Below are 8,518 nucleotides of genomic sequence, written 5' to 3'. Positions count from 1 at the left end.
CCTCAGGGCTCACTGTCCAGAGGGCTGCAATGTGACGGCTTGAGGGTGGCAGCGTCCTTTGTTTACTGACATGGCAGGCAATAACTTTCACTCACATCACTTTGGGCTGGGTTCAGCCAGGGGGTCTGCTGGTCTTGGCTGGGCTTGCTCGCCGGGGTGTCTGTGGTCAGTGGCTCTTGTGTTTGGCCGACTGTGGACTGGGGGAACGGATAAGCAGACCACGTGTCTCCCACGTGTTCAGGAGGCTAGCCCAGGCTTGTGCCCATGGTGGAAATAAGTAAACCCAGTGTCCAAGCTATTAAAAGCAAGTATCGGGGATTCCCTGGCCGTCCAGTGGTTAAGAGTGTTTTCATTGTGGTGGCCAGGTTCAATCCCTAGTTGGGGAATTAACATCCCAGAAGCTGTACTGTGCAGCTAAAACATAGGAGAATAATATATTAAATGGAAAAAGTAAGGGCAGAAGAATACACACATATATATTTTTTTTAATGAAGTCTCATGGCCAGATCAAGGGTGGAGAAATTGGCGGAAAGGGGAGAACTTGGCCAGTTTTGCCTTCTACCGGGTTGTTTTGAGAATAAAATGAAATCACATAAGCATGGGGCCTGCACATGTGCATGCTGTCACTCAGTCGTGTCCAACTCCATGTGACTTTATGACTGCAGCCCTCCAGGCTCCTCCGTCCACGGGATTCTCCAGGCAAGAATATTGGAGTGGGTTGCCATGCCCTCCTCAAGCAGATCTTCGAAACCTAGGTATCGAATCCGCATCTCTTACGTCCCCTGCATTGGCCGGTGGGTTCTTTACGCCTAGCGCCATTAGTACTCAATACATGTATTGACAAAGATTGATTCCTCTCCTCCAGTTTTTTAATAATAAAGGCAGATTTTAGAAAAGGTCTCAAATAATAACTTTCATTTATGTGAAACGTCCTGCCTCCGTTTCCTCCCGTGTATTAGGAGGATAATCACTTCCAGGCAGAGATGCTCCAGGAAGGATTTGATGAGGGAAGGACAGTTAAGGGTTTGCACGGAGCCCAGAGTGGGGGATTACGGTTGTCATTATTACTGGTACAAGATCCATGTCTCTACTGCCTCCTTGCACAGAAGGAAAAAGGTGGCCAAGACTCAATCACGTTTTCATTTTTATTTTGACCCACATCCCGCTTTTCAAAAAACCTGAGTCTGGGAGCTGTTTGTAGAGACTCGCCCTCCGGCGGTCCTCTCTTCTGGTTCCCCAGCTGTCTGTCCCCTCATCTCCTACCCCTGGGGGCACCGCCTCCCTTTGCGATCATCACCCTTTGTCCAGCCCTCCTCCACCGCAGCCTCCTGTCTGCCTGGGGGGCTCCTCTCGGCTGAAGCCACAGCCTCAGGGGACTCCGAGGGCGACCCTGGGGCCACAAGTGCCTCCCAGGAAGGATGACAAAGATGGGAAGCGCGGCTTTGATTATCTGTAGGCCAGACACAGCGCATGGGCCTCGCAGGCACTCTGAGGGGCTCCTGCCCTCCCATCTGTACCATCTTGCACCTTCTCAAGGTGCCCAGGGGGTCCGAGCAGCCTCTGAAGCTCTTCACTGCTGTCGGATGCCCCGGGGAAATGCCTAATGCTTTGAGCCTGGGAAACTCAAGTCAGCCAGTCACTGACCCTGTTAGAGGAGTGCAGAGGTTCGTCTCCAAGCCTGGATGGTCTATGCGTAACTCGAGCCTCTTCCCCCAATCCCTAGACCTTGTTAAACAAGATGGGGCATCTGGAGCTTAAATGTCAGACGACCTCCTTCCACGGGACCAGGCCACTGAGAACGGGCAGTGGGAGTATGAGGGATCCCTCCCCTGAGCTGGCTCAGAGCAGCCTCCCTGCAGCAGACAGTGCTGCTTCTTGGACCAACCGTGGAGCAGCCCCTGGACCAGTCCTTACAGCATCGCTCGAGGCTGGCTGTGGCAAACCCATTTGCTAGATGCAGGTGTGGAGGATCGGAGAGCTTAAGACACTTTCTTCTGAGTTCCAGTTTAAAGGACAGAGCACAACTGACTGGTGGGGGATGGACAGGGATTAGGGGCAGGAGGCGGTGGACGTCACGTCCTCGGCTCTGCGCCTCATGGCAGAGGAAGGGGAAGATCTCTGTGCTGGGAGCGGGCAGGCCAGGGCCAAGGATGCTTTCCAGGAGACTGAGGGTCTTCAGCAAGGGTCCTTGTGCTCCCCGAGCCTCAGTCTTCTCACTTGTAAAATGGGTTTGTTGTCAGGGAGGTGTGCCTGGCGCGTGCAGAGCAGGGATCCCTGACTTACATCCTCGCTCCAGGGATCCAGGACAGGAGGGCCTCCGGCCTCGCCCTTCGCACTGGCCATTTCAAGGGCAGCTCTGTGCCCTACAGAAAGAGCGAGGCCCAGGCCCCAGGCAGGCAGCTGCTGTGGTTTCTATGTGGTTTCTACAACCTGGTTCTTCCAGGCAGAACTGCTTCTGTTGTAAATATTGATGGAGGCCTCAGACAGAGAGGAACGCGAAAACAAAGGGTGCTTTATTTATGACAGAAAAAGAAGCCAACAGGAAAAAAAAATCTACAGGCCTGAAGGAAGGGGGAATGTTTAAATAAACCATGGCAGGTCCACTGGATGGAATATTGTGCAACTACTGAAATGATGTTTACCGAGGGTTTGTAATAACATGGGGAAATGCTTATTCTATAAAGCTAAGTTAAAGAAAAAAAAGGAAGCAACTGAATTGTATATTCAGCATAATCACACTGAGGCAAAAATCAAGTCGAAGAAAAATCACGCACAGGAAAACAGACCGGAAGGACCCACACCACAGTGGGGGTTTGTCTTTGGGTGGAAAATTGGGGAGATTTTTTAATACCTTTCTCTATTCTCCAATTTTTTATCTATAATGGCATGGTTGGCCTAATGTGCAAAACAACTCAAACTTAAGGTTTTTCTTTTTCTTTTCCCTAAAGAAGAAAGAACTCACATTTGGAAAGAAGGACAGATGAGACACGGGGAAGCCAAGCGACACGCAGGCCACTCTGAGGTCGCAGGCGAGAGGACAGTGGAGATCCCGGACTCCCCTAGCAGGAGAAACACGGGCTGGCTGACACCCAGAACGCGTTCAGACGGGGCATCTGTGTGTTACTCTGACCCTCCCCCCTAAATGTGTGTGCTTCCCCGGGGGCTCAGATGGTAAAGCGTCTGCCTGCAATTCGGGAGACCTGGGTTCAATCCCTGGGTCGGGAAGATCCTCTGGAGAAGGAAATGGCAACCCACTCCAGTGTTCTTGCCTGGAGGAATCCCATGGACAGAGGAGCCTGGCAGGCTACAGTCCGTGGCGTCGCAAAAGGGTCAGACAGGACTTAGCGACTAAAGGGCAATAAAATGAGCCCTGACGTCACCGCCCCAGGAGGTCTCTGCAGGCCCCTGCACTACCTTGCCCTGACACTATGGCCCTGACGGCTTTCACCCCTAAATCCAGCTCTGGAGACCAGCCAGGAATGCACGAGCCCTGATCTGCTGGTAATGACTTCCTGGGGCCCCATGCTGAAATAGTTCTGAGGCGGTGGAAAGAGCTCAGCAAGACAGGACACAGCGACCGGTTAGTGATGTCTGCCGCGGGAGGGCAGGAGGCAGAGGACCTCACGGCACCGTTCCGTCTCGGCCCCGGCCCAGTCTCAGCTCTCGCTTTCGTCATGGAGAACACATCCACCGCCATGGGTCCAGAACCAGCTTCGCTGCTTTACCCCTCGATCCCTGCCGTCTGTACGCGACGGGCTTCTGGAGGTTTTCCCAGAGTGAGCCCTAGCTCTCATCTCGGCTTGGAGCCTTCCCCCACGCCCCACCCAGCTTGGCTGAGGTCTTGTCCTCTCCTGACTCCTTGCCGGAGGCCTGCCCCTGGCCTCGATCTGGTTCTACCCGCCCTGGCTCCCAGATGGGGCTCTCCACCCTTTCCCCTGCTGGGCATCACGTCTCCCCTCCTCCTGGGTCCCTTGGAGGTCCATGACTGCGTGCTGACTCTAAACTTGAGCATGGCCTTGGTGGTGGAGGGGATTTGGAGAGGAGGTCACTGTCCCAGCCTCCAGCCATAGTCTCAGCTATCTTTCCTCCCCCAGGTTCCAGCTTAGAAATAAACTAAGCTGCCTCACCTCCCAAGCCCTAGAATAGGGAAGGTGGGCTTCCGTGGTCCAAGGAACGGCTTCATCTCTATACCAACCTCCTCTCGTTCTTTGTTCCAATCCCGCCTCTTCCAAAAAGATGCCCGGCTCAGCCTCTGCAGTCACTCCGCAGCTGCAGTGACACAAGCTCCTGCCAGGAGCCCCCGGAATTGGGAAGAGCCTTCTCCAGGTGCTCACCTTTATCCCCCGGCAGAGAAGGGCATGGCTTGCCCTTCCATTATCAAGACAGGAATGCTGAAGTCTGAGCATTCCCATCTCCCCACCTGTCGGGCCTGCCGTGGTGCAACTGCCTTCTTGTCTTCCCTGATGCCGCTGGTCACTTTAGAAGTCGTCCCGGCTCTCCTGGCTTCTGGCAGGTACCAAGAGCACGACTGTTTCCTGTCCGTATATGCACCTCCTTGGAGATGGAACAGGGCTGCGGTCATAGATTGGACTAGTCTCTCTCCCCTCCTTCTGGGAAGAAAGGTAACGTCCTGAGGTTGGAAGCTCTCCTCCCTTTGAGGCTTTGCGAAACCTGATGTGAAAGGAGGTCCCAGCCTCCCAGTGCACCACGAGAGCTTGCTGGTTCCTCAGCTCCATCACGGACCTGTCCCTCCCGATCCTCTCCCGTCTGATGAGGCAGACCAGGCGACCACAGGCACAGGGAAGGCGAACGACGTCATCCCCTCACCCCCTGGAAGGCTGCCCCCAGCTCCCAAGGCAAGGGCTGGGTGGCCTGAGCAGCTGTACTGTGAAGGGCTCTGCGATCTGGGGAGAGAGTGCGGGGGTGGAATAACCATGGGCCCAGCAGGACGGCGGCCCTTGGACCACGTTTTTTTTCCTCGCCGTCAGCTGTATTCTCAGTAGCCCCTGCAAGTGGATGTGCCTTTATAAATGGATGCTAAGCAAGGAGGCGTCTCCTTCCAGTATACTGGGATTGCAAGGAGGCGTCTCCTTCCAGTATACTGGGATTCCACGTAATGAGAAACAGCGAAGCAGGCTTTGGTCAATTCACTCTGCAGGCAAGAGTTCCCGCAGATGGCTTCAACTTCAGCTCTGCAACTCCTCCAGCCATCTCTCCCTCTGGCTGGGCCCCCTGGGGCTCCCCTGGGCTTGTCCTAGTCCTGCCTAACCACCCCCCTCAATTTTCGCCGCCTCTGTGTGTCCCAGATGCTTCTGGGAGCCTTGGAGGTTGGGGCTCAGTGGCCAATGGTTAGGAAGAGGCCTTGGTGGCTTAGGGAGGGCTGGCCCAGATCCAGCAGGGTCAACGTGAGGGGTCCCCGGGAGTCAAAAAAACCTCTGGAACAGGGCCTGTGATAAGGCTGTGCCTCTGAACTTTGCTGGAGTCCTGGTAGCCCCCTCCCCACCAAATTCAGACCGCAAGCAAGGTGGGGGTCAACCCTGCAGAGGTGGGCGCCCTGGGCTTCGGAGCATCAGTCCTCAGTTCCATTCTCACAGTAGGGCTGCCGCCCGAAGAGGGCAAAGACGCTGCTAAGAAGCCCAGACGGTGGAGGAGGCGCGATTGCCCCCGGATCTCCCAGGAATGGCCCATGCCGCGATGGGTAGGGGGTGTTTTTGCGTCTAGTCTTGCAGAAGGAGCCCCGCAGACTGGCTGCTAGACCCTGGTCTGGGGCACATCAGGACCCGGCAAGGTCAGGACGGTGGGCAGGAGGGTGCCCCGCGGGGAGGGGAAGGCTTGCAGCATTTCGGGCACAAACCTGGGCGAGACGCAGTCGGCCAGGAAGCGCAGCGTGCGCCGGCGCCCCACGCAGTAGACGAGCTCGTCCACCACGGCGCACTGGAAGGCGTCGGGGAACGGCGTCCGGTACGTGGCGCACTCGTACCAGAGGCGCGCGCTGGCGCTGCAGCGGTAGACGCTGATGCCCAGGCTGCGGTTGAGGTCGAAGCGATAGAGGAAGCCTCCGACCGCCACCATCTCGGCCGTGCGGTCCCTGCCGCCCCCGGTGGGCCCGGCGCGCCAGCGCTGCTCCCGGGCGGAGAAGCGCAGCAGCAGGTATCGCAGCGAGCCGCCGGTGACGAAGAGCTCGCCTCCGCTCGCCGCCGCCGTGTGCGCCAGGGCGAAGGTGTCGGTGGGCAGCGGCGGCGCAAAGGCCCAGCGGTCCAGGCGAGGGTCGTAGCGTTCCACCGTGTTCAGACACTCGCCCCCGACGGCGTAGAGCTGTCCGTCCAGGGCCACCAGCCGGCAGTGCGGCCGAGCCTGGTTCAGCGGGCACACCTCGCTCCAGATGTCCGTCAGCGGGTTGTAGCAGAAGACGCGATTGGAGGGCTGGCGCTCCGAGCCCGGGCAACCGGACACCAGGAAGAGGTAATTGAAGAGGCTGCAGATGGAACAGCCCCGGGACACAGCCTCGGGCGGCAGGCGGGCCAGCGGGCGCCAGACGTCCCGCGCATCGTCGTAGCAGCAGAGGCGGCCGGAGCCTTCCTGGGGGCACACGTCGGCCACCACCAGGTGCTTGCGGCCCCGGAGCCGGCGCTGGAGGACCAGCTCGCGCTCCGCCCCGCTCAGGCACCCGTAGATGTCGGGGCTCCGCAGGACCTGGAGGTAGTTGTCACTCATCACCTTGTAGGCCGCCTCCTTCAGGGGCTCCAGCTTCTCCCTCTTGGCAAAGGTCAGCGCCTCGTAGCAGTTGCCCAGATCCAGGTGGACCTCTGGGGCTGATCCAGGGCCGAGCTGGGGGCGGAAGAAATTGGCTCCAGCCACGGAGTGCACGGGGGGATTCCCGCGGCTTCCGGCTGAGCTGGACTTAGGAGAATCCTGGGATGTGGGGCGGGTGGGCAGGGCACCCTGGTCTGGGCAGGACGAAACAGGGTCCCCAAAGCCATCGAGCTGCAGCTGAAGCTCCGGGTTCTCCACGATCTGAAGCAGGCTCTCCTTGCGGCTGAAGCCTCGCGTGGAGTGGGAGGGGACAGGCCGGGGAGAGGCGGCAGTCTCTGGCCCACCCTCTCCGTCATCGGCGGGCCCTTCAGACGCTGTCCTCATTCCCAGGGGGTCTGATACTGACTCCGGGGCTGGAGCCCCCACTGCGGCGGCTGTTCCGGGGGCCAGCCTACTCCTGGAGGTGGCCTGAGAGGTGGAGTCCACGTAGTAATCATACACCTTGCCCTTCAGCCTGGGCCTGATCCCTTCCACCTTCTCCGGTATGAAATTCTCCTCTACTCGAACCCGGGCCACGGACGAGAAGGTGTAGGAGGTGTCGGAGCCACCCTCCCGCTGACGCAGGGCCAGGCCCAGGTCCGAGGCAGCCTGGAGGGCCCCCGCCTCCTCCCTGTGGACCCCTGATGCGTGGGTAAAGACCCAGCTGTTGTTCATGTCACACCAGGCTTCAGGGCAGGCCGCCTGACCTTCATGGGGGGATTCCTGCTCCCCGCCCCCTGGATGCTTGGGGGGCCCACTGTCCCGCCAGGGAGCGAGCTCACCGCCCACACGGCCACTCTCCACGGCGGGGAGGCCAGCGGCGGGGACTGGGGGTTCGCCGCACGGGTGGCAGTGGTGGGGCAGCTCGGGCCTACCGTCCACAGCTGTTCCGGCTTCCTGGCCTCCGCACCGAGGAGCTGCCAGGTCAGCGTCCGGGCGCTGCCCAGCATGCTCCGCTCCAGCACCTTTCCTCCCAGCTTTCCCAGCCTCTCCAGCTTCTGAGGCTGCGGAGGACGCTCCGGTGGCCGGGACTCTGGAGGCCTCCGTGTTCTCCCAGCTGCAGCCCGGCAATCCTGTGCCCGCCTTGCTTCCCCTGCGGCGTCTCACGTGCCACTGTGGCGCCCGGGGACCAGCCTCCTGGACGGCAGGCTGCCTGGAGCCCCCTGCCTCCCCCTCTTCCCCGGCCTCGGTGCCCCCCTGCCGCGGCAGGGCCCGGGCTGGTCTGGACTTGTACAGCCTGTAGGCTGCGGTCAGCAGGAGCAGGGCAGCGGCGGACAGCACCAGCTGGCCCGTCAGCTGCATGTCCAGATGCCAGTCCTGGGCCTCTGCTCCTCCTCCTCTGGGGAGCATGTTCCCAAGCCGACCTGGGGCAGAGGAATGCCAGGAATCCGATTAATGATTGCCCAATAGGGGACGGTTCCTGGTTCCTGCCGGGCTGAGCGGGAGGGGGTTTGGGGCAAGCTCTGACCAGGCCGCTGAAGAGTTGAAGCAAAGGTGACTTTTGAGCTGGCAGAGTTGGCCACCGAGGCCCGGGGCTGGCAAAGCGCAGCAGCTGGCCTCCCTGGGATCCTTCGGTGCTTCTCCCTGGGGGTGGGAGGCATCTGCCTGGAGGAGGCTGAGCTTGTGATCACCACCCACGCCAGCCGCGGTGGGAGGGGGCTGGGCAGGTCCCGCGGGCACGCGAAGAGGGAGGAAGCTCTCGGTCAAACAGTCACCCGATGCTAGG

General features: G+C 59.5%; 1 protein-coding gene across 2 annotated transcripts; it reads right to left on the bottom strand.

The window, feature by feature from the left end:
- Nucleotides 1-297: 297 nt before the first annotated feature.
- Nucleotides 298-8,142, bottom strand: KLHDC7A (kelch domain containing 7A). 2 transcript variants are annotated; one of them, XM_065929928.1, is made up of 2 exons: nt 5,855-8,122; nt 298-4,904 (listed from the first exon to the last, which is right to left on the bottom strand). In XM_065929928.1, exons 1-2 carry the CDS (start codon nt 8,092-8,094, stop codon nt 4,736-4,738), a joined length of 2,409 nt encoding a protein of 802 aa, XP_065786000.1. In that variant the 5' UTR covers nt 8,095-8,122; the 3' UTR covers nt 298-4,735. The 2 variants fall into 2 exon arrangements, with proteins under 2 accessions (XP_065786000.1, XP_065786001.1); XM_065929929.1 differs by lacking the exon at nt 298-4,904 and having other exon boundaries at nt 5,086-8,142.
- Nucleotides 8,143-8,518: the final 376 nt, after the last annotated feature.

Source organism: Muntiacus reevesi, chromosome 3 (genome assembly GCF_963930625.1).
Source record: "Muntiacus reevesi chromosome 3, mMunRee1.1, whole genome shotgun sequence".
In the NCBI taxonomy this organism is placed as follows: domain Eukaryota; kingdom Metazoa; phylum Chordata; class Mammalia; order Artiodactyla; family Cervidae; genus Muntiacus; species Muntiacus reevesi.
Note: the sequence above shows the minus strand (reverse complement) of the source record. Positions and strands in the feature narration are given on the sequence as shown.

Bases quoted from the DNA above. Each gene is read 5' to 3' on its own strand.
- KLHDC7A (XM_065929928.1), bottom strand. From the start codon at position 8,094: ATGCAGCTGACGGGCCAGCTGGTGCTGTCCGCCGCTGCCCTGCTCCTG. The intron at 4,905-5,854 runs GTTTGTGCCCGA...CTCTCTCCCCAG, and splicing joins GCCGACTGCGTCTCGCCCAG to ATCGCAGAGCCCTTCACAGT.